Source organism: Pogoniulus pusillus, chromosome 30, assembly GCF_015220805.1.
Source record: "Pogoniulus pusillus isolate bPogPus1 chromosome 30, bPogPus1.pri, whole genome shotgun sequence".
NCBI classification, from domain to species: domain Eukaryota; kingdom Metazoa; phylum Chordata; class Aves; order Piciformes; family Lybiidae; genus Pogoniulus; species Pogoniulus pusillus.
Window position 1 is genome coordinate 18138984 of NC_087293.1, and position 25593 is coordinate 18164576.

Here is a 25593-nt window from a genome sequence, read left to right on the forward strand (position 1 = left end):
TTTGGGTTTTTTTTTTTCCCTGCAGACCCTGCACTGTGTTGGTTTTGGCTGAATGTGCCATGTAAGGGCCATTGTTAAAGGGATTCTCCCTGAGTCTCAGCTGTATATGCAGTGGATTATGGCTCAGTGCTGATTTTGGTAAGGATCTTGTTAACTGTAGTGCACGTTGGAGGAGTGCACCCGGAAGAACAAAGCAGGATCTTGAAAGGCTTCTGAAAGCTGTGGCTAAGGTTTCTTCTCCTTCCTAAGAATAATTCTGAAAACCTTATCCTAGTTGAAGTAGCACTGAAGGTGTAATTTTAATTTTCCATCCTGCTGTGACTAGGAAGGGGCCAGAGAGCAAAGCAGAAGACCTTGTGGGCATCATTGGACTCCAAGAGCTTGAGTGTTGTGTGCTGTTCAAGTCAATGCGTTGTAAAACTGGAAGAGAAGACTAGGAAAATGAACAGGCAGTTCAGGATCTGTGGATCAGCCTCACCATATCGTGGAGTGACTGAAAGACGCTGAATTTTACCAGCTCTCAAAAGAGATTGTTGACAACAGTATGATGTGCACACAGCAATTAAGGAACAGTTGTTGAGTATTGCTCACAGTACAAGGACTGTCAGAGTGTACTCAGTGGAATTCACAGAACAGCTTTTAAGTTAGCAAAAGACTATGTATTTTAAGGAGTAAAGTGTGTTACTTGTTACAGGATGGTGGAAAAGCAGAAAGTATGTGTGTCACCCAAAAGGTGAGGTGACAAAAGATAGATGTATTGCTTGCTTAATTATTAAACACAATGTTCTGAACGAAGTCTTAGCTCTGGAAATCTTTTAATTGCTGATAGCTGTAATTAAGAGGTGGCACCAACAGAAGATTCATTCTGTATCTATTCTGCTTTTCCTCTTCTCCAAACATCTACAGTTGTCTACTGCTGGAGTGTGCTAGTTTGAAGCAGGCTAGAATGTTTTGGTGAGAAGACCCAGATTACAGGCTGTGAAAGGAAAACAATGGTGATGTCTGCTTCGCTCATAGGCTTGCTGAGATGTATAGGAACAAGAAATAAAAACATAGATAACCACTCTCGCTGGGGCTGCTGCTGGGGAGCAGGCTGAGCTGCATCTTACTCACTAACCTGACTCTCCATTTTGGACTAACCTACTTTGCTTCCTAACCCCCTGGCCGAACCTCCATTCTTCCTTTGGACTGGGGTAAGGTTGAGAGGGGTAGGGGGAAGGTGAAGGGGCGGTTGAGAGCCCCTCCTGGCGACGCAGGTTTCTGGGAGGAGAGTTGTGTTTCTGTATTACCTTTTTACTTTGTCTATTATAACTGTATATACTATAACTATCTGCTTGTATATTGTGCTAGCTGTAAATATAAGCTTCATTCGTATTTACAGAGCCGGCTGAGTCTAGTCTGGGTGGTTTCCAAAGTGTGGGGAGGCGGGGAACACCCGAACCATCACACTGGAGAGAAGACATTGTGCCGGTGGGGTTTGGGTCACGCCCTGTGTGGCTTTTCTCGTGGCTTGCCTAGTGTTGCGCAGGGGCGGTGCGGCAGAGGAAGCAGTGAGTCTGTCGGGCAGCGCTCGGCTGCTTCAGCTGCAGGACTGGGTTTTGCTTTCTTACAGCACCTTACCGCTTTCACTGCACTCTTTCCTGACACGGGAGTGAGATGTCCTGCAGACAGCACTCATTTGTCCCACACTGCTGTATTCTTGGAGTACAGTTTACAGCATTAAATTCCCAGTCAGTGAGGCATAACCCAGTGGTGAGGTGTGCCAGCAGTAGGTGCACAGCACTAAGCTCAAGCCAGCAAGCTCTGCTGGACTGAACAGTGTGAGTGGGCTGTATGCCAGTGCTACATGAGTTGGCTTAAGAAAGAAAAACAAAACAAAAAAGGTAAAAAGAGGAATGGGATGGATGAGAAGTGAAGGGGTAGTCTGGAAGAGTGGTGAGGTGATAACTTAGTGGTTGTAGGAAGGAGGAATCCATAACAAGATCAGAAGGGGAGGGATGCTGCTGCAGCATCCTGAAATAGAGCACAGCTCTCTGCAATGAAGGCTGGATTGGGCTACCTGAAATCTCACGTTTTGGTGTAGCGTTCCCATACGATTCAGATCGAAATTAACATGTAGAATAGCAATGTCAAATTATTTGGACAAAAAAGCTTTAGGTAGCTTTTACATTTTAGGAAGTCGTAGCACCTTGGGAGCTGCCCCCACCTACGGCAGGCACGTCCAGTTCTGCTCTTCAGTCAGGGAATTAACCACTTTGCAATGCAATGGGAGCGCGTGAGGTCTCCAGAATTTCAGAAGCCCTTCTTGTTCTTCGTTTGACTTGAAAGAATGTAAAGCTTTCAGGCATCAAGTGTTACGTTTTTCCCAATACCTTTGAAAGGTGGGCAAGAAGGAAGCGCTGTAAGGGCTGTTGATCTCTTGACTGCGGAGTGGCGTTGTGGTTCCAGCTGTCGAGGCGCAGAGTGGGCAGGGAGTGACGCCGCAGCCTGGCGTGCTCGGGAGCAGGGCACTGGGCTGAGCTGTGGGAACCAGTACACAGCTGAGCTGGGCATTGGCTGTGCAAAGAGAACAGGTCGAGGCTGAAGGCAGGAAGAGGAATTTCACAGCGTGAGAAATGGGAGCGCTTGCAGTGACTGTTTCTGCAACGTGTTACGTTAGAATTACGAATAGCTTTTTATTTTGAAGCCATTCTCCCTACTACAGAACATTCCTCAGCGGTGAGTCAGTGTGGAGCTGATCTGACTCAAAATGGTTGCCAGTTGCCAGTGAGGACGGTGGGACTGAAGCCACAGGCTGCCATCCGGTGGCGGTTCCTCAGAAGGGCATATTCCCAGAGGATTCGAGTGCTTCTTCCCATCTCGTAGCAGGGAAGATCGCATAATCCACTGAACTCTCCCAAGAGAAAACATTGAGGGCAGTGCACTTGCTCGTTGCTTTATCTGCAGCCAGATACTTTCTTCTGTGGAAAAAGCCCCGTCAGCCCTCACCCTCTGCCCCTGGGTTACAAGCTGTGATTCTTTTTCTCCTTTACTTTTTCCCTCAAGTACTCAGCTTCTCGGGGCAGGGGCAGCTTTGCTCTGTACTGTGAGCAAGGAGCAGTGTGGGCAGCAGGACAAGGGAGGTGGTGGAGTGGCCGTGCCTGGAGGAGCTCAGCACTGCTCAGGCCACACCTCGAGTGCTGTGTCCAGTTCTGGGCTCCCCAATTCAAGAGAGATGTTGAGGTGCTGGAAGGTGTCCATAGAGGGGTGACAAAGCTGGTGAGGGGCCTGGAGCACAGCACTGTGAGGAGAGGCTGAGGGAGCTGGGGGTGTGCAGCCTGCAGCAGAGGAGGCTCAGGGCAGAGCTCATTGCTGTCTGCAGCAGCCTGCAGGGAGGCTGTAGCCAGGTGGAGTTGGGCTCTGCTGCCAGGCAAGCAGCAACAGAAGAAGGGGACACAGCCTCAAGATGTGCCAGGGCAGGTCTAGGCTGGATGTTAGGAGGAAGTTGTTGGCAGAGAGAGTGATTGGCATTGGAATGGGCTGCCCAGGGAGGTGGTGGAGTGGCCGTGCCTGGAGGTGTTGAAGCCAAGCCTGGCTGGGGCACTTAGTGCCATGGTCTGGTTGGTTGGGCAGGGCTGGGTGCTAGGTTGGAGTGAATGAGCTTGGAGGTCTCTTCCAATCTGGTTGATTCTATGATTCTCTAAGCTGAGCAGAGGGAGGAAGGAATGATTCCCATGCAGTTAGAAATTATTTTGCTGGAACAGAAACCTAGCCAGATCTGTTCTCCATTAGGGTGAGATCTGGTGAGCAGAGAGGTCTGCCCAGAGCAGAAAGGGGAATGCTTCCAGTTCCTGCTGAGACATGCTGAAGTGCATTGAGAAAGTCACCTTCCAATGCAGGAGCTCAGGCACCTTTGCATGTAGCCTGCTGGAAAGCCTGGCACTTGAAATAGGCTGGAAAGGTTGTGGTGGTGTCTGTGACGGTGTCCAACTTGACAAATGGGCATGTTAAAAACTAGAGGTGATGTTTGGACTTTGTCCAGTGAATGCGAGTGTGGAGCAGGGGCAAAGCCTGAAGGAGGCTGAGGAGGTGATTTCTTCAAAACTGATGCTGAAGGCAGAGGAGTCAGCCTAGGAACACGCAGAAGGCTGTGCCTGTTTGGAGAGCTGAGCTGTCAGAATCAGCTGGCTCTTTAACCTCTGAAAGAGGCAATAAACTGGAAAGGTACAGTGAAACATACATGAGGTTGTCAAATGGAAAAAGAGGTCAAATGATAGGTCTTGGAGAGAAGGGTTAGGGAAAATTTGGAGCAAAAAGTGGGGAAACTGGGATATTTGGCAGCTGGAGTTTGGAACAGAACTTCTGTAAACTTTACCTGTTCATGTATTGCTCCAGAGTGGCTTCTAAACAGAAACACCAATCTGATCAAAATGTAAACCCTGAAAAACTACTTAGGATGGAACTTACTGTCTTCAGATTGTAAAAGAGGTCACAGGTATTTTCTTGAGCATGTTTTGTTTGCTGCAGTCAAAGGTAAATGTAGAAAGTGGGGGGAGTGCTTTGTAATTTATGACAAAGTTCATCTCAAGAGTGTGGTGGGTACCTGTAAGTCAGTTGTGGTGGTTGTTAGTCGTGCTAGGAGTGCTCACAGGAAATAAAGCTGCTGTAGAGTGCTTCAGTTCTCAAGAAGTTTGTCTTTTGGGCACTCTGTGTGTTGAAGCCACAGTGACAAATACCCAAGTAGGCCAGGTGGAAACCATTTCTGTTGTGTGCACACACCAGTTCCTTACTCTCTTAAAGCTGCAAAATGAATAAATGTCCAGCATGAAGGGTTTTCAACACATCCTTGGTTTTGGGCTCTTGAAGCTCTTTGGTAGTGATGGAGATGCTTAGGTACTGAATTTAAATCATCTGACATCAAACTTGCTTTTTTTGATCAGCTTTGGCAGGTCACTTTGAGAGACACAAAATCGGTGCTCTAGTCTAGGCTGCTCAGTGATGCCTTGCTGTAGTAGAGGGCATCAGTACACCTTGAAAAAGTTCCTTGGTGTGAAGGGGACTGCAAGCCTGATGCTGTTCACTTTGGTGCTGGTGCTTCCAGATTGACTTTCAGTCAAGGTGGAAATCAAGAAGTTCCTAAATATTAAAGCCTTTCTCCCTGTCAACCTTTGGACTTGCAACCCAGAGGTCTTGTTCAGACTATGGAACTCTGTGCCATTTGACTTTTCACTGAGGCTGCTTGTCTGCTGATGTCAGCTGAAACTTCATGCTTCAAAACTCAGGCCATGGTGTCTGTTGAGCTTTAGCCAGTGCCAGCTGCTTCCCTTCTTTGTATATTTTGGGGAAGATTCTAGGCATGGACTGGGAGGTAAATATGAGATTATTTCTACCCTACCACTGCCTTATAATTCAACAGCTACATTTCCTAGTTCTGTTGCCCAATTAAACCACTTACCAAGGGAGGCTAACAATAATTTTCTGAAAACAAAGTGTCCTCTAGCTTGTGAGAGCTGCAAAAGTCAGAATTGGCATTTTAAATGTTTTGTTTGTAATAAAGCAATTTTGATTCCTCTTTGGTGTTTGATTTTGCTTAATCTGTTAGATTTTAGTGTTTGCATTTGCAGCCTCTTTTCCTGTGTGTTCATTTAATACAAAGAGCTAGTCATGAAAATGCTGAGAGCTGGACTCTGTGGTTCATACATTGGCTTCTACTTTTTTTTATGCAGATGTTGCAGTTGTGGGACTCCATGCTACTGTGTCCTACTTTCTCCACGAAAAATAACCCATACTTTGCTGGGGATGACTTGCAGGCAGTTTTCCTTGTAGGGCAGTCTCCCAGGCTCCAACTGTGAACATGTGTTTGTATTTTCTGTGAGAAGTAATGAAACTACAGCTGGTTGTGCGTTACCTGCTGTACCTTTTCCAGCTATGTTTTGTGTGTAGTCACTGACCCAAGGTTTTAATTCTGAGCTGAGGAGAAAGCGAATCCTTGGTGCAGCCTTCTGCCTATTGCTGCGGTAATTCTACAGGATGTATTTTGATGAGTTTGAACAGCAGCTCAAGTATCTGAAGTGCAAAACTGGACAGACAGAAGGATTAAAATGCCATAACCCTTCTCTCTTGTGCTTTTGCTGTTGCACCGTGAGATGCTGCCCATTTTATATTGCAGCTAGAGCAGCTCCAGCATTGCTCTCCATCTCTGAATTTCATTGCAGCCCCAGGGGAAGCTGCACCTCTGTGGCTCTCTCATAGCTGCTGGACTTTGATGGGGACATGCCTTCGCTCTTTCCACTGGCCTCCCTTGGCAACCAGCACTTTGAAGATGACCTCTTGCTGTTTGCCTGTTGTCTCTCTTGTGTTGGATTATAGATGTGAGGTTGACGTGAGGGGAGGGGGATGGAATAGAGTGTTGTGTGTTTTAAGCTTGCTTTCTGCATTCCCAGCTTTTTTTCCTCTGTGGCTTTTTCCTCTCTGTATGGATAAAATGTCTTGCATATGTAAAATTATTTCTGGCACAAATCACAGTTTTTGCTTGGCATTTGTATATCGCACAGAGGCAATTTGATTAGCTTTGTAGTGAGTGAGGACATTTGCATTCTTCCTGTAACAATCTGCTTGCGTTAGCTCCCTTCCTCCATCCCTCTCTTTGAGGACAATATTGTTCTTAATTTTAGGACGGCCTTTTTCTGTGTACACATTCTGTGTTCCTCTTCCCCCCCTCTGGCCCCCGTGGATGCACCCTCTTGGGGACAGCACAGAAAGTGTCGCCTTGTCAGTGAAGGCTGCGGTGTGGAGTGGGAAGGGGCACGCTGGAGCCCTGTGGCTGGGTTGCATTTTGCATAGACACTGACTGCTTTTGGAGATCCAAGCAACCAGCTTTGCCAAGTATGGACAGAGACTTTCATGAGAGTCTTGGAGGGAAGTAATAGCTGTAGGGTAAGAAGTAAGGGATCAAACTAGCCTAGGTATAAATGTCCAGTTTCCACAATAGTGAAAGTTGCACAGGTGAGGGGTGCTAGCACAGAGCATTGTAACTAACAGTATCTGCAGGCTGTTACAGACTCTACCATCTACTTTCTCACTTTTTTCTTCAATGATTGGATCACTATGATCTACCTCTGTCAGCACTCGGCCTGTCTGAGAGTTCTTTAGGCTTTGTTGATGCCTGGGTGTGCAGAGCAGTGGCGGAGACAGTGCTTGTTGGGTGCTTGAGTTACACCTTACAGGGTGTTTTATGGTAAACATGGAGAAAATAACTTGGATGTGCCTGTTTGTGCACTTGGAGCACCTTACTGCAGCACACCAACCAAAATGACAAGAATAGGATGTGGGAGGTTTCTGTGATCTTTGCGTGTAATTAGTTCATCTTTATCTGGAATTTTGCTTTCCGGTTGGATCTCCAAGTGTTGTCTTCTTGGAAAGCAACCAGCAAACACAGCCTCTCTGCTTTCACCTCAGCTTTAAACAGCAAAGACAGACATAAGCTAGTGAAAGTAATAGCTTATTCCCCTGAATAAGCGTCTTGAAACTTCTTTGAACAAGGGGATATGTTTGTGTTCCGTGTGCTACTTCTTTTAAGGATGAGAGATGAGGGATGTCCCTGCTTGCTGCAGAGCAGGTGGACTGAATGACCTTTAAAGGTCCCTTCCAAGCCAGTTCATTCCATGATTCTGTGATTCTAAATCCAGCGCTGATGTGTGCTTTCAGTGACTACCTTCTTCATGTAATTTGTCCCTATATAACCTGAGCACACGCAGGCCATGTTCATTTTGGCAGTTGGTCTGTACACTTCCTCTGAAATAAGTATGATATTGACTGGATTTCATTCTAACTTCAGCCCATGCAAGAACGTTTCCCTACCCCTCCTTGTGCAGGGTAGCTGTGTCTGTTGCCCCAGGACAGACAAACACCTTTGTCTTTCCATCAGAACAGACACGCCTGAGCCTTGGGTAGCAGACAGGATAACTGATCTTGGGTGTGAAGTGTGTAGAAAGGGAGATTGTGAAGCTTGCAAAGCCTTCTGAGTATTTTGACCAGAATACAGACTGCTATGCAGGATTTTGAGTTTGGGCAAGCAGTTAGAATGTGCAGATGAATAACTAAATGATGTTGGGAGTTTAATGTATTGGTTTATTTTTTTACTGAAGCAAGATGAAGCTAATCAGCAGGCTTGCTGTAGGAAAGCCAGGAATGTCTGAACAAGTGGCTTTAGCCTCTCTCATCCCATGGACAGACTGGAAAAGGAGAGAGAAGGGAAAGAGGCATTGTGCGGACTGGAATAGTTACCGAGGTTCTTTGTGGCATAAGCAGTCCTCTGCATTCTACTTTAGAGGAAGATCATGGCTGCATTCTGACTTTGTAGGCAGTAGCAGATCAGAATGGAGTTCACACAACAATATTTGCTTTGCTCTATTTTCAGATGCACACAGAGCAGTCTTCTCCACTGCTAAAATGCAGGCTTTGAAGCAGCTCTCATTGTATGAAGGACATTTAAACTACTTCTGTCCAAGCCATGAAGCAGCACATCCTTTTGTTCCAGTTGCCTTTCTAGTCTGTAGATGGGCTGAAAGACTCTCCTGAATCACAGCTGTGGCTTAGTAAGAAACTCTTACTGACTGTAGGTTCAGTGTGTATATGTTTCACAGCATCCTTGTCGTGGTGGCACTGAAACTGCCTTATTTCACATGTCTGGCAAAGACAGAACTCTTGGAGCTGCCGTCAGTGTTTGCCTCTGCTGGCACGTAACACCAGAAGCAGAAGTCATGGAAGATAGGACTCCTGGATGATGTATGGTTTCACCACCAAATGCTGCAGATCACAAACAGAGAAGAAAATACAAAAGATTTTTCTATAGCAGACCAAAATTTCACACAAATGCTTTTTTCTGAATTTCCCCACTATAAGTTGTCTGTTTGAAGTGAGCTGATTTTTTTTCCTCTAGGCATCACAGAATGGTTTGAGTTGGAAGTGTTAAAGACTGTACAGTTCTACCCCACTTGCCATGAGTGGAACTTCCACCCATGAAATTAGGCTGCTCAAAGCCCTGTCCAGCCTGGCCTTTGACACTGCCAGGAATGAGGCATCCACAGCTTCTTCCAGTGTTTCACCACCTTGACAGTAAAGATTTTCTAATGTAAATCGTTTTCAGTTGAAACCATTACGCCACATGCTTTCACTGTCATCCTGCTCCTGCATTTGGGGATTGTCCTGGATCTTGGACTTGGCCTTGTTGAACTTCATGAGGTTCACAAGAGGGTCCACTTCTCTAGCCTTACAATGTCCCTCTGGGCTGGCAGCCCTTTCCTTTAGAGTATCAGTCACCCCACTCAGCTTGGTGTCTTCTGCAGGCTTGCTGATGTCCAAATCCCTGACAAAGATGCTAAATAACACTGGTCCCGGTATAGACCCGAGAGGGACACCACTCATCACTTGTGTCCCACCTGGACCTTGAGGTGTTGATCACTACTCAGGAATATGACCATCCAGTCAATTCCTTATCCTCTGAGTGATCCACCTGTCAAACCCACATGTCTCCATTTTACAATGAGGATGTTGTGTGAGACAGCATTGGCTGCTTTGCACCTGTGCAGGCAGATGACATCAGGTCCCTTGTAGTAGCCCTGCAAGTCCTGTTGTGTGTTGCTTCGATGCATGGCATTTGTTTGAAGTTACTTTGCTTAAAGTTTACTTTAAAACTTAAAGGATGCATCCATCCAGCAGAGTTTTCCGCAACTCTGCATGCAACCAAACCAGCTACTCTTGTTAGCAGCTTGCTGCAAAACACACAGACTAGTGTCTTCCTCTTGCCTAGGATCCTGGAGGACTCTGGAGAGTCAAGTCAGATCCTACACACCACATAACATCAAGGACTGCCTGGAAAGCCAGAGTCTAGACCAGAATCCATGTCAGACAATGAGCTGGATTTTGAAGTCGGTCACAAATTGGTCTACACACAAACAGCACGGTTCTGATTGGTCTGGAAGCAGAGTACTGTGAAATTTGGGGTCAGTGTGAGACTTGTCAAGCTGCTTCCTAAGCTTTCTGGCTAAAATTCAATCTGCAAATGGGTAGCTGAGAGACTTTTTCACAGAGTGGCGTGCTTCTGTAAGCTAAAATCCTGCCTCCGCTGCTGTGCACACATCTGGCAAGGGAATGCCAATGGAAATTTATTTCAGAGTTCTTACATGAACAGTTTCAACGAACTGGGGTTTTTTTGACTGCTGAATAGTTACATTCATTCTTTCTGGGCCCTAACTCATTCCTGGGGTTGAACATGTTATACAATGTTTGTCAGGGTCCCTTCATACTTTATTTTCTCTTCATACTCCATTTTCTGCTGGAAAACTTGCTTGCAAAGTATTTGTAGCTCCATATGTGGCCTTTAAGTTAAGCCAAAGAGATTATATGGTGCTAACCTGATACTTGCAGTTTTGAGTCCCTCCCTGAGTGCTGTGGGACCAACGTAGCTGTTCATGAGATGTAAGGTAATCCTCTTTTCCCTGGCCAGTTATGATTATGTCTAAAGTTCTGGCTGTTAGTGCATTTTTGGGGCTTGTCTTGTTCTCTGGTTTTACTGTATAGCTACTGGCAGCCAAAGTAGCCTATGAAGGTATCATTTTACTCATAATTTCCCTCCAGTTCCCACTGTCCTTAATGGCATTGTGCTTGCATCTTTTGCCAGCATCTTTCCACTCATTTAAAAAGGAAAAAACACATCTATAAACCTGACTTTTGCTCCATCAATACTGTGACAGGAGTAATGAAAGCACTTAAATTCTTGAGAAGAGAAATCTGCCCTCACATTATCTTGGCTATGCACATCTTTTCATGGAGTCTTGCTTTTGAGATCCTTTGAAGGAAGGAGAGGCCAGCTTGCTGTTTGAATGGACTGGAAGCTTCCCTGGCAAGTGTTTGGAGTAATTAAGTGTCCAGCTGCTCTGTTGCAGTGGATGTCTCTGTGGGCAGGACACTTGATCTCTGCCTGGGCATTAAATCTGCTGCAGATGTGCTGAATGTAGCTTTCTGTGCAGCTGCTGCTGTGTCTGTGCTCTGGGTATCTGGAACATTGCTCTGACTTGGGGCAGCCCTCGCAGGAGGATGTCTCAGAGCACGTTGCTCCTGCCAGGTATGGCTTTCAGCTGGGAGTTTTCCTACTCTCCTGAGGGATTTGAAGCTGGGCTATGGCACTCACACACTCTATGAGTCACAGGTTGTGTATTCCTGTGTCAAAGGAGAAAGGAAATGATGGTGCTGCTTGCTTTGGCTGAGGAGTGTGGTGATCAACTGGATCAGGGCCCAGCTCTGGCTGTTCTTTAGAGTTTACTGTGGTGAAGGACGGTGCACAGCACTGGCATGGATGGTGCATGGCATGTCTGTGCTCTAGAATTTTGCTGGCCTCTTCTGCATGGTGAATGTGTTCAGTTGCATATATCTGCTATTATATTTAATTACAGCATAGACTGGATTTCTCATCATCTCTTCTGGCATACTTCCTGAAGTAAAGTAGGCTGTGAGAAGGTTTCAGCAACGCGTGGTGCTCTTTGCTGTTGAAGTTTAGTGTAAGCCACTTGTGGGATCGAACCGCAAGATAAGGTAGCCAAGAAAAGTGCACTGCTGAATTGTGAAGTTACTTTCCTGGTGAGTTGGGTTTTGGCAGGATGCTCTTCTTTAAAGCAAACAAACAAGCCTGAAGGTGAAAGGAAACTGACTTTTGATGGAGCTTTGTACTTGTACTGGTGGAGGAATGTTCCTCTCTGCACAGCAAAGCAGAGTGGTCTGGAGGAGCACAGCGTGATGAGGAAATGCCTCCAGCTTTCACCTTTCTAGGAAAGGTTGCTGTGTGCCAGCTGCAGCCAGCCTTAACATCCTTCTGTTTTGTCAGGCTGCAGAGACAGCAGCAGCTCCTAGCTTTCCTAAAAAAAACATTTGTGTGGTTTTGGGTTACTCCTGTGTATTGACACATTCTACTGATGCCTTTTCTAGAGCACTGGTACAGAGAAGCTACAGCCACGGCCTGGGCCTTTTCTTTCTGATAGGGTCTTAGTAATGCTGGGGTGGAACACAGTTGAGAACCTCAGATGCCATTCGCTGTGCACCAGAAGCTCCTGCAGAGCCACACTGCAGCCAGTCAGACCACATGCAACCTATACTGCTGTTCAGCATTCCTCTGTCCTACATGTAGGACTTAAAGAAACCTAGGGGAATTCTTGGTTGCTCAGTCTTCAGCCTGCCACAGTGACTGTGTCCGGTGATGCTTCTCCTGGCATATCTGCTCCTCCCCTGAGTTTGTTGCCATTTGCAAACTCCACTGAGAGTGTATTTGGTCCTCTCACCTGGGTTGTTTATAGTGATGCTGAATAGTATCAGGCAAGAGGGAACTCCAGGTGCAACCAGCTGCCGCTTCAGCTTGAAGCCATTAACCACTGCTCTTGGAGATAACCACAGAGCCAGTTTAAACTGGCCCAGTTTGGGCCAGTTCAGCCAGTTTCCCACTGTCCTGTGCTCCAGCCTTCTAGTCTGTATCCCAGCAGTTTGTCAGTATGGATGTTGAAGGATGCTGTGACAGCTGATCGCAGTTGCTCAAAGGGATATTCCAGACCATATGAAGGTGTGGTCAGTGATGGAAAGCTGAGGGAAGGAAAGAAGGAAGGGGGGGGACACAAGTTCAGGGTGATGGCCTTTGTCTTCCCATTACATGTGATGGATCTCTGTGTTCCTGGTTGAACATCTGCCAGCTGATGGGAAGCATTGAATGAATTCCTCATCTGGCTTTGCTTGCACACACACCTTTTGCTTTACCTATTAAATATTTTTGTATTTCACTTTTACCCTTTTGATTCTCTCACTTATCCCATGGGGTTTGGGGGTTGTGTGGTGGGATGAGGAGCAAGCAAGCAGCTGTGTGGTGTGGAGTTGCTTGCTAGATTTAAACCACAACACCTATGGATGGTGCAGGGGAGGGGAGTCTCTGACCTCTTGTATGTGAGGGAACAGGGAGGTGTTTAGACTGGTGTGGAGGGAGTTTGAATAATTTCTTATGGCAAGATTGATCCGTGGAGCCTCTACTAAAGTTGGTGTTTGCAGAGCTTGACTTCCCAACTGGAGATTGGCTTTACTGGTGAGCTTGGCAGAGCTCGACTTCTCAAGTGAGCGAACTGAGGAAGTGCCCCCAGCCTCTCTTTTATGGTCTTTAGGACAGGAGCAGGTCTGCAGAGCCCTTCTGTGTTATTTTGTGGCTTTTAGGTGGTCTGGAATTTCTACTAACTTTGCCACTATGGAATTATGTTTCATTCCTGGCATGGGCTTGTGATCTGGTTTTAAACCTCTCTTTTATGGCTTTTTCTTTCTCACTTCTGTGAGGAAATCAGTTCTGTGTGCTGAGAGGGACGGGAATTGCCCAGAGGATGGGACCAGGGTGCTCAAGATAATTTCAATCCCTCACTGAGTCCTTGGCCCTGCAGCAGTGTAATTTCTGTTTACTGTTGCAACACTGTGATACTTCTTTTATACCCCAGATATTTCTGTCAAGCACAGGGCTGAACAAAGGGGAGAGTGCTTGAGTTTTGTTTCAAAATGCGTGGGTAAGTCAGAAGCAAGAGAGAGCCTTAAAGAAAGAGAGAGGCTCACCAAGGTGGGATGTCACTTTGTTTGGGGCAGGTAATGTCACGTCTGGTTTTGCTAACATCGAATTCAGAACTGTGCAGCACAGGCTCCTCCATGACCTGGAGGAAGTCATGCTTCAGCTCTTTGGAAAAGGATGCCTTGGTATCCTGGCCTTTGCTTCGTGAACTGGGAGCTGTATGTGATGCTGCTGTTAGTTCTCTGCTGCAGGAAGTGTGGGAGTCCTTTGTCTTCTTTAAGCCCTTCAGGGTCCTTAATTATAGTGTGAATTGGAAAAAAACCCAACCAGTGGGCCACCAAAGCTGACTTTCCTCTTAGCCCTTGGATTCTTAATAGTCTTAACGCTTGAGGGACATGGTTTAGCACCAGACTTGTTGGAGTTAGATAGTGGTTGGGCTCAATGATCTTAAGGGCCTTTTTCAAGCTACCTGATTCTGTGTTTCTGCATCATGAAGTGTGAATGAAGTACTGTTGGCTGGGGGGCTGAAGCCAGAGGGACATTCCTGCAGAGAAGAGATTCCCGGTAGGAAATTGCTCACTCTCAGTGATGCAGTCTTAAGTGTGGCTCTGGCAGTGCTGGTCAGAAAGGTTTCTGCAGGGCTTGGTGTGTTTGGGGAGAAAGAAGGCAGCTGCAGTAGGTGAGATGGAGACTGATAAGTCAGTGTATGGAGATGTGCATTCCCTGTAGGAAAAAAAAAGAGATTTTTGGAAGAGCTGTAAAAGCATTATGTAAAATATTTTTTTGAGGTGGGGAAGTGAATGTCTTGGTGGGGTAGGAATAGAATTTTGAGAAAGGTGATCAGGTTGCCATTGGTAACTTATCCATGAGTCATGGGATCAGGATGAGCTTGAAGGAGGGGCTGGTTTGAGTGAACTTCTAAATGGCCTGCATTTAAACATCTGAGCAATGCAAACAGATGAGAGCACTCAAAAAGAAGCAAGAGCATTTCTCCTATGAAGGCAGGCTGAGAGACTTGGGGCTCCTCAGCCTGGAGAGGAGAAAGCTTCAGGGAAACAGAGCTGCATTTCAATATCTGAAGGGGACCTACAGGAAGGCTGGGGAGGGACTGTCCAAAAGGGCCTGTGGGGGCAGGACGAGGGGCACTGGTGTGAAACTGGAGCAGGGCTGAGTTAAGTTGGGCATCAGGAGGAAGTTCTGCACAGTGAGTGTGGTGAAATACTGGAACAGGTTACCCAGGGATGTGGTGGAGGCCCCATCCCTGGAGTCATTCAAGATCAGACTTCATGTGGCCCTGGACAGCCTGATCTAGTTGGAGGTGTCCCTGCTGCCTGCAGGGAGGTTTGGACAAGATGACCTTTAAGGATCTCTTCCAACCTGATACCATCTATGACTAAAGATTGCCACCACAGAAGTCCATGAGGAGTGCAGAGGAAGGGATGCTGGTGGGTGAGGACAGAGGTCATGCTCCTAGCTTCTGGTCATGGTAAGATTAATACATTGGTAGATTGTACAACCTGTCACTGACTTCATAATGCCACTTCCTGGTGTGAACAGGTGAATCAAAGTCTGGATGAGGCACTTAGTGCCGTGGTGTAGTTGACTGGCTAGGGCTGGGTGATGGGTTGGACTAGATGATCTTGGAGGTCTCTTCCAACCTGGTTGATTCTATGATTCTATGTTTGTTCTCTCAGTGTGTTAGTGGTTATGCAGAGCCCATGACTGTTGCATCTGACTTTCTCCAATTGGCATTAGTGCTGATCCTGTGGATCTTCAGACTCACTGGAGCAAGCAGTCTAGCCACAGCTGGCTCTGCATGCAGATGCTTTCAGTCAAGCAGTGAATGTGTTTGTCAGTTGTCCCTTCCTGAAACTTTGAGGGAGCGCTGCTGGTATAATATAATTTGTTTTGTTAATTACTCTGGTGAGATTCCAGTGTGATGCAGCAAAGTCCTTGGGAGTTTGTAGCCTGCAGATGTACCTAGTAAGTTCTCTGCATCTGCAAGCACAGAGCTTGCAGCACCCTATTAGTTTTCCTTACTGCTTATGCTGGATTTTGCATTTGGGTTTGAGGCTTCCCATGTGCAAAATCCATTTGCAGTTGTGTGGTGGTTTAGTAGATTTCAGTCTTTTCCCTCTTTCAGTTTTCTGTGCACTGGTGAGAAACATAAAATAAGTGTTCTATGCCTGGGCTGTCAGACTGCCAACTGGAATTGGCTTGCTTTGGTCTTGTCTATCCTCACAAGGCAATGGCCTTAGCCCCCACAGCCGTGCTGGAGCAGAGTTCTTCTCTGACAGCTGTTTTTCTGCTAAGCCAGAGCCCAGCTTTCTTTTAGTAACTAGTTGAAAGTTTGTGAATGAAGGTGTGGGTTTAGGTCACGGGTTTGGACAAGCATTTGAACATCCCCCCCCAGGATGAATACAGCTGTGTCAGTGGCATTTGAAGGCAAATTTACAGCCAATTCCTCATCCACCAAGTGGTCCACCCTCTGTTTTATAGACAACAATGTTGTATGGGACAGTATCAAATGCCATGCACAAGTCAGGTAAATTACGTCAGTCACACTTTCCTTATCCTTCAATGCTGTAACCTCAGTGTTAGAAAACCACTAAATTTGCCTTTGAGGCCATGTTTGATGTCACCAAGCATCTTTTTGTTTTCCATGTGCCTCAGCATAGTTTCTAAAGAGAGTAATTTGAAGTGCTCATCCATGTGAGACTGGATAGCTCTACAGCGTGTAAGAGGAACTCGTAACACAACAAAGAGGAAGGATCCATTGGGCAGAGGCGCAGCTCTGTCTAGGACTGTGATGACTTGGTTTTTTTTTCAAAGTACAGGTGAAGTGGTGATGAATCTTGAGGAAAGACTTGCTTAATGAAGAGCAGCCAACTTGGAAAAGACCAAGAAGATAGAACAGAAATAACGGATGAAGGCAGATGTGTGTTGTTGCCTTGTGTAAGAGACACTGCTGCCCAAGAGGAGACTGAGGTTTCTCACTCATGGTGCTTCCCCTTTGTGTGTGTTCAAAAAGAAGTAGAGACTGTCCCATAACAGATGAGAGGTTTCTTGTACCTTCCTTTGAGCTACACGACAGGCATATTCTAAAGGATGGCAGACAGTTACTATTGTGCAAATGCTGAAACTAAAAGGTGGTGATACCTCTCAAACCTTGGTTCTGGAGCTTGTTACCTTTCTGTCTGTTTGCAAGAAACGGTGGCTTGCAACACAAAATAGAGGTTTGCATTTATAAATCCTTTTCACAGATGTAAAATAATCACATTTAAGTGTGAGTCTTGTATGGCTTCTCATAAGCAAGATGACAGCTCACAACAACAGAAACAAGCCAAATTCTTCATATCTGCAGTCTTATGTTTCAATTCTGGTATGTTTAATTAAAGTGAGATTGTGATAAATAAAGATGTTCAAAAGCAATCTGTATGTTTTTTGAATTGTACTAATTGGCTAAAGGTTTTTTTCTGATTCTTTTTCAGATGCATCCACTTGGACTATGTAATAGCAATGATGAGGAAGACCTCTATGAATATGGCTGGGTAGGAGTGGTGAAGCTGGAACAGCCGGAGCTGGAGCCTAAGCCTTGCCTCACTGTATTAGGAAAGGTAAGAGAATAGTTTGGGGTAAATGGTGCAGGTAACTATTTGGTGGAAAGGTTAGCTCCGTTCCGAGAAAAAAACAGCAAGAAATGGAACAAGAGAAAACTTCCTCTAATGCATGAAATATTCCCCTTTTGCCTGTTTTGACACTAGGTGCTTCAGGAAAAGATAATGATGTAACTTATTTCTTATGTTGGGGTCCCCAGAGCTGGATCCAGTACTCCAGATGGGGTCCTGGGAGAGTTGAGTACCGGGGCAGACCTTGACCTGCTGGCCACACTGCTTTCGATGCAGCCCAGGATATGGCTGGCTTTCTAATAGGCAATAGATTAACAGAAAACAGAAAGCTACCCTTGTTTTGAGGATTCAGGTGGTTATATATTGATATTTGAAGTCTAGAGTAGTTGGAAGTGTGTGAAAGAGCATGGTCCACAAGTTCTGCCAGTAAGCATCTGAAAACAAGTACAGTTCTGGCTCATCAAAATCCTGCTGGCCTGCGTTGCTGAGGCTTTGGTAGACTCCTTGAGGCCTCGAGGGGAGCAGTGAAATTGTTGTATATTGGGCAGAGAACAAAACCCTAGGGTGATATTTTATAAGTAAAACTGGTCTCTCTGTATTTATAAACAAAACTTCTGAACCCCCATATTTCAAAGGAAATGGGAAACCATCTGCTTGTCTAAAATGTGCTGCAGGTATAGCTTGTGCTTTGTGGTGAGAAACATCCCTCTGAGAGGTTACTGCCTTTCTGTTGAACTTTGGCATCTGACAAGGCCTTTTTTTCTAGCTTGGGATACTGGTTTTATTTCACAGAAACTCCAGCGGATGCTTCTTTGCTCTTAGGAGGATAGAATCTGAGCACAAGGTCTCATGAGGATGGGAATCAGAGTAGACTGAGTATTGAAAGATGCCTAGCAATCCATAAGTAAACTTGAGGAGTAAGTTGAGTCTTGAGAAAAGCCATTTAAGGAAGGAATTTGTTCAGTCTCATCTGTAAGGTTCTTAAAGCATGTGAGGAGGTAGGTGTGGAAAAATGGATGAAGACAGTGGAAACCACAGATACTCCGAACAAACAGTGTTATAAATATTTCCTGATGTAGTGATGTTGCTTTCCTGACCCCAATCCCACCACGTCCTCTATACTACTCCCCATGTGCCTGCAGACACACCAGCCTCTAGAATGACATATTGGTATCTGCTGATCCAAGCTTCCTGGAGCTTGTCCTGCTGAACAGCAGACTCTGCCTTTGCCTCAGGTGCTCTGTAGCATTTATTTGGATGCATAATGGTGGTGGTGTGAGTCCTGCATCCTGAACAGGGAGCGTCTGGAGGGTCTGGGCACAGCAGCGCAAGCCTGCTCTTTGTTCCTCGTTTATTTGGATTGATCCTGCCCCCAAGGAGGCCTGTCCTGCACTGTTTGAAGCTTTCAGATGCTGTGTTTACCTTTCTGTGGGGCTATGCTTTTCCAGATTTCTGTAAGGCAAGCCTGCTCTGATGCAACGTCTTATGAAGGGATAATGTGGCCAACACAAGACGCAGGGCTGAGGCAGTGCTTTAGAAACGTACTGGCCAGATGTTCAGAAACATCTTGGATGTATGAAGTGGTGTGCTGCGGCTGTGCAGGTGTGGCTGTTGTCCAGGTATTGTGCAAGGAGATCAGTGGCAAAGGAGTGCCTTGCTGCACACATGCCTGCATGAACGGCTGCTGCGGGTAGCAAGAAGACTTCACTGAACATGCACGTTCTTACCTTCATCACGGGAATTCTCCCCCTTCAGTTCCTGTTTATTTCCTAGTGCTGGAATTGCCATTGGAATTTGTCTTCAGATCTTCGTTCCATCAGAAGATGTTCTGTGAAATGCGAGGCAAGTCATGTGTGTTGGGATAGATAGAGATGATGTGGGAAGTTGGGAATAGTGAGACGCAGAATGTAGAGACGGCGTAAAAGCAGCCCACAGAGCTAAATGTCACACTAAGGTGTATGGTTTGGTGGTTGTGGTCTTTTTGGGTTTGTGGTGTTTCGGTTCTGCAGGATTTGTTTAGGTTTGGTTTGGTTTCAGTAAAACCCTGGTCTGTGTTTACAGAAGCTTCACCCCACTTGTTTATCCATGTGCTAAGTGGGATTGGTAGGTGTAGAGCGTTGGTGTGTCCATTTCCATACAGATTTTATTAATTGCTCATCCTTCTTGGTCAGATTTCTGTGGTGTAATGGAAGTGCAAGAGTTTAAAGCATGTATCTCCTGCTAGAGTGCCCATGAGAACTGAACCCTGATTGGGGAAGGGGTGTGTGTGGCAGCTACGATTTAACATTGCCTTTGATCACAGCACAGCCCTGTTTGAAGCAGTGCTGTATGCAGGCAAAGCAAAGGCCTGGGTTTTACTGATCTCATGAGCTCCTGAATAGGGCTAGAAGGGGAATGACAGAAGAAGAAGAAAGCTTTGGAAATGAAAAGGAAACCCTGTGAACCCAACCAGCATTATTGGCTGGATTTGCCTACCAGGGAGCCGTTCAGTTTCTGCCAGGCTAATTCTACTCCTGCTTCTCTCCCCCACACCCCAACCCCACCTCCCCCTCTCTCTTTCCTTCTTTCAGACTTTTTTGTTTTTGAGGCATGGCTGTAGTAACTCGGTTCTCAGGCTGGGAACCCACTGAGCTGTTGCCATGGTCACTGGGAAGCTCTTCGTGCCATGTGCTTCAAAGGGAACCTTTCCCCTCCTGGAATTTCTGTCTCCTCTGCATACAGCACAATGAGACTCCTTCTCCTTGGCCTGCCAGCCTATGCTCCATCAGGAAGGGAAAGGCAGAGCTGCCTACAATGCCGGCTGCATGCCTGCATCCACTGCAGTGGCAGCACCGGCATCTGACTTGCACCTCCCAACGTGCAGCCCGCGGTTCTCTCCCCACCCCCGGGCGTTTTTGAGGTAAACGGCACCTGTCAAGACAGTGAAAGACAATCCAGCAATGCCACTGGGTTTTATTTCAGTCCAGAATAGATAGGGAAAAAATGCTGAAGATTTGTTTAGAAGTAGCTGTTCTTTCTGCAGTCTTGGAAGTCCACAGGGAAGGATTTTCTTCTAGTTTCACTCTTCTGTATTAATAGGATGTGCGTGTTTGAGGATGTGCATCAGAGTAGAGCCTAACAAAGAGAGGAAGTCTCTGCTACTACAGCTTCCTGTTTTCTTCAGATCAAAGGAAGACGCAGTCCGAGGAAACTCCTAACAGTTCTTCCAGTGTCCATTCACTTTTCCCCTTTTTTAGGAGTTTATTAAAAAAAAACCCACAAATACTAACTAGAGGAATCTCTTCTTTTGCCACATTATCATTATTTTTACACTGCTTAAGTTTGGCCAAAATCATCATAATTAGAGTCTGCATTAAGTGGTCTTATGGTGACCCCTGCCCTTTTGTCGAGCAGTTTAGTTTAAATATAAAGCTACTTACAAGGTAGCCAACTGAGAAATCGTGGGGCTGCATTGATAGTTCAGTTTCTGAAGACAAGTGATCTGGTCTAGGACTTGAGGAGCAGCATGGCCAGTGTCAGGTCTATTTTAATCTTTTGGAGTTAGTGAAAGTAATGAAAAAGGAAGGCAGATTAAACAAAACTTATGCCTCCTTATTAGCAGCCTGAACTAGGCATGCAGTTCCACGAAGCAGTCAGGAGTGCAAAGCACATCTTTGTTTCTGGGTAACAGTTTTATGCATAGTTGGAATGATTTCCTGTAGCAGTGCATGTGGAAAACACTCTTGCATGCTAAATGGATTCAGAAATTATGACTGAGACGTGGAGTAGATCAAGATGTAAAATTAATGAGAGATGCCTTTAAATATCTGAATGGCAAGAGAAGGGCCAAGGACAACCTCCAGTCCTTATTAGATAGAGAGGGGAACATAGTGACAAAGGATGAGGAAAAGGCAAAGGTGCTTAGCACCTTCTTTGCCTCAGTCTTCACTAGTGGGACAGGTTGTCTCCAGGACAGCTGGGCTCCTGAAGTGGTGGATGGAGGCAGGGACCAGTACAGTCCCCCTCTAATCCATGAGGAAGCAGTAAGGGACCTGCTGTGTCATTTGGATCCTCACAAGTCCATGGGACCGGATGAGATCCACCCTAGGGTGCTGAGAGAGCTGGAGCTGAGCTGGCCAAGCCACTCTCCATCATTTATCAGCAGTCCTGGCTCACTGGAGAGGTCCCTGAAGACTGGAAGCTGCCAATGTGATCCCATTCACAAGAAGGGTCGTAAAGAGGAGCCGGAAAACTACAGCCCTGTCAGCCTGACCTCAGTGCCAGGCAAGGGCATGGAACAGGTCATCTTGGGTGCCATCACAAAGCACTTACAGGATGGCCAAGGGATCAGGCCCAGCCAGCATGGGTTTAGGAAGGGCAGGTCCTGCCTCACCAACCTGATCTCCTTTTATGATCAGGTTACCTGCCTGGTGAATGTGGGGCAGGCTGTGGATGGAGTCTACCTGGACTGCAGCAAAGCCTTTGACACTGTCTGCCACAAGAAGCTCCTAGCCAAGCTCATGGTTTGGACAGATTCACTCTGTGCTGGATCAAGAACTGGCTGGATGGCAGAGCTCAGAGAGTGGTGGTGAATGGTGCCACATCCAGTTGGCAGCTGTCACTAGTGGTGTTCCCCAAGGATCAGTGCTGGGCCCAGTCCTGTTCAATATCTTTATTGATGATCTGGACGAGGGAATTGAGTCCAGCATCAGTAAGTTTGCAGATGACACCAAGCTAGGAGCAGGTGTGGAGCTGTTGGAAGGTAGGAGAGACCTGCAGAGGGACCTGGCCAGGCTGGATGGGTGGGCAGAGGCCAATGGGATGAGATTTAACAAGGCCAAGTGCAGGGTTCTGCACTTTGGCCACAAGAACCCCAAGCAGCACTACAGGCTGGGGACTGAGTGGCTGGAGAGCAGCCAGGAGGAAAGGGACCTGGGGGTACTGATAGATAGTAGGCTGAAGATGAGCCAGCAGTGTGCCCAGGTGGCCAAGAGAGCCAATGGCATCCTGGCCTGCATCAGGAGCAGTGTGGCCAGCAGGACAAGGGAGGTTATTCTTCCCCTGTACTCAGCACTGGTCAGGCCACACCTTGAGTACTGTGTCCAGTTCTGGGCCCCTCAATTCAAGAGAGATGTTGAGGTGCTGGAATGTGTCCAGAGAAGGGCGACAAAACTGGTGAGGGGCCTGGAGCATAAACCCTGTGAGGAGAGGCTGAGGGAGCTGGGAGTGTGCAGCCTGCAGAAGAGGAGGCTCAGGGGTGACCTCATTGCTGTCTACAACTACCTGAAGGGGCATTGTAGCCAGGTGGAGTTGGCCTCTTCTCCCAGGTAATCAGCAATAGAACAAGGGGACACAGTCTCAAGTTGTGCCGGGGTAAGTATAGGCTGGATGTTAGGAGGAAGTTCTTCATAGAGGGAGTGATTTCCCATTGGAATGGGCTGCCCAGGGAGGTGGTGGAGGCACTTGGTGCCATGGTCTGGTTGACTGGATAGGGCTAGGGGATAGGTTGGACTGGATGATCTTGGAGGTCTCTTCCAACCTGGTTGATTGTATGATTCTAAAACCACTGATCAATGTTTCTGAAGCTTTGTTTGTTCAGATACATTCAACTGGTTAAGGGCAGCTGCAGTAACCCAAGGGGACCAATATGGGTCCCCTGCCACATGCAGTAGGAGGTGCTGTCACTTTGGGAACAGTTCTTGTGTCTCGTGAAGCTGTTGACATTCCATTTGTGGTCTCTGTTCCACAGTCTGGTGACCTTTGATGGCTTTTGTTAGCCCTTGTAAACAGCATCTAAAAAGCATTTGGAATGCATTTCAAGACACTAGTTTCAAAATTTACAGCTAAATTTAATTGTTGGCTCTTAAGCTGGTTGAGTTTTTTTATTTGTTGATTTGTTTGACTGTGTGGCTGCCTTTGAGTTGCAAGTGTAATGCCCAGTGGTGGCAGGAACAAGTAAGAGAAGGAGGGTGAAAGGAACTCCTCTTCCTGATGTCCACATCCAACTCTAGATGGAGAAGAAACTTAATATTGTTTCTTTCTTTGTTTTCACTCGCAGACATTCTGTGTTAAGAAGGGAGTTGTAATGAAGCAGAAGAGAAGTTTATTGGGTGATCCTAGGCTCCTTTGGCTGTGGACTACTTAATAGACTTAATCTTGTTTTTCATGATGAAACAAGGGGACTGATAAACAGCATAGTTTGTGTTTTGATCACTATCAGCACATGGTTTATACTGAAAAGAGAGTTTGTGTTGTGGGGGGGAAAATCATCATTCTGGTTAGTGTTACAGACTGACCTGAATCAGTCAGAGTCTCCATTTACATTTTTTAATGTCTTTAACCTCTTGTCTTAGCACTGCCTAAAACGAGAGTTAACCATGACAAGCAGTAGCCTATATAGTTGCAATCCTTGGCATGCCTATGTTTTTCTTACTCTGTTTATTCTGAAGAATATACTGGGAAGCAGAAAGAGAGGATTTCCATTTTCCTGGAGCACTGAAGAGTTTAAGTGCTGTAATACCATACTGATTGCTCCTTGGTACTCCCCTCTTTGTTATCATTTGTAATGCCCAGGACACCTGAAATGCTAACGCCCATTTTAAACAACCGTAAACACCTTTAAAACATTGTATTTTAAATGATACTGTTACTTGTGCAAATATTTTTAGTGCCATTTATCTTTTGACGTTTTTGTTTCTTACTTCCCCATTGCTAGCAGTACAGCGTAGACATACTGTCTTCTGGAAGTCGCGCCAAATAGCTGAGAGGAGGTCCAAAAGAGAGGATAATAAATGGTTTTTCAGGAACAGCCTGGATTTTTCACAACGACAGACAGAAATAGTTGGTCCTCATAGTCTTTCTGATAGGGACAGGTGTGTATTTTTGAACCCAAAAAAGGACAAAAATGGTGTAAAGTGAAGTGGTTTGCCAAAAGCTCAGTGTATTTCTGCCTCCCACCTTCTTGCCTCTGCTTCCATCCACCGCAGACCACACAGGCCTATTTCCACAGATTAAAAGAGGGATTTGGATGAGTATGAAAAAGAAGAAATGCTCTTGCAGCCCAGAAAGCCAACCGGATCCTGGGCTGCATCAGGAGAAGTGTGGCCAGCAGGTTGAGGGAGGTGATTCTCCCCCTCTGCTCTGCTGAGACCTCACCTGGAGTACTGCATCCAGTTTTGGAGCCCCCATTACAGGAGGGACGTGGAGATGCTGGAGTGTGTCCAGAGCAGGGCCAGGAGGATGCTCAGAGGGCTGCAGCAGCTCTGCTGTGAGGACAGACTGAAAGAGTTGGGGCTGTTGAGTCTAGAGAAGAGGAGGCTCCCAGGTGACCTTCTTGTGGCCTTCCAGGATCTGAAGGGGGCTACAAGAAAGTTGGGGAGGGACTTTTTAGGCTATCAGGGAGTGACAGGACTGGGGGAATGGAGCAAAGCTGGAGGTGGGGAGAGCCAGACTGGACATGAGGAGGAAGTTGTTGAGCATGAGAGTGATGAGAGGCTGGAATGGGTTGCCCAGGGAGGTGGTTTAGGCCCCATCCCTGGAGGTGTTTAATGCCAGGCTGGAGGGGGCTGTGGGCAGCCTGCTCTAGGGTAGGGTGTCTCTGCCCATGGCAGGGGAGTTGGAACTGGCTGATCCTTGTGGTTCCTTCCAACTCTGACTGATTCTATGATTCTAAATGTTGCATGTAAAAGTGTTTGGATGCAGAGAAGATGAGGATGCAGCATGAAGCAGCAGTCTCATCACTGTAGAAGTCTTGAGTTTGTGTGGACCTTTTTCATGTCTTTCCTCTTTAAATCCTCTCATTTCATGACTTCTTCCTGCCTTCATTTCAGCAGTCACTTTGAAAAGAGAAGAGAAAGGTTGATCATAGATGAAAAACTGACAAGCTAGCCAATTGAACAGTAAAGAAATCTGAAAGGTTTAGGCAGTCTGTGGGTCAGAGTGACAGACAGAGAGGGAAAGAAAAGAGCTGGATCAAAGTCAGATGGGAGTGCTCAAAGGAATGGACAAACAGGGGCTGAATCAGGTTGTTCAGAAGCAGATCTACCAGGGTTTAATTCATGGATGCTGGTGGCCTTTCCCTTGGCAGCCAGTGGCAGCAGTCTGTTACTGTATTATTTTACTAACTTCTCTTGGTGTGCTCTGTGCAGTTATGGAGGGCAACAGCTATCATGAAGAGATGCTGTCTCTTGTGTTTCTCCCTCTGGTCACACCTTAGATTTGCTGTTGTTGGACTGGTTACTTCAAATAAATGCCCACTTTTAAAGTGGAGTCCTTAGCAGTCCCTACCACCATCTTCACTCCTTTCCAACCAACTGTGGAACACAGCTGCTTCTCCCTTAAGCTGAAGAAGCAGCTGTTGCAGGACACATGTTACTGGAGTCTGGGCTCAGTCAGGACTCCCAGGGAACATAATGCAAGTGTGTGCAC

The 25593-nt window shown here is 46.4% G+C and overlaps 1 protein-coding gene across 2 annotated transcripts in view; it reads left to right on the forward strand.

Annotated features, from left to right (window-relative positions):
• ZNRF3 (zinc and ring finger 3) overlaps positions 1 to 25593 on the forward strand; it is a 78385-nt gene that overhangs the window by 26943 nt on the left and 25849 nt on the right. For both annotated transcript variants that reach the window (XR_010307894.1, XM_064168761.1), the window contains exon 2: positions 17050 to 17175. Coding sequence is in view for 1 of the 2 variants with exons in the window: in XM_064168761.1 (XP_064024831.1) it covers positions 17050 to 17175 (126 nt within the window). In the remaining variant the exon portion in view is untranslated. The remainder of the gene's footprint in view (positions 1 to 17049; positions 17176 to 25593) is intronic.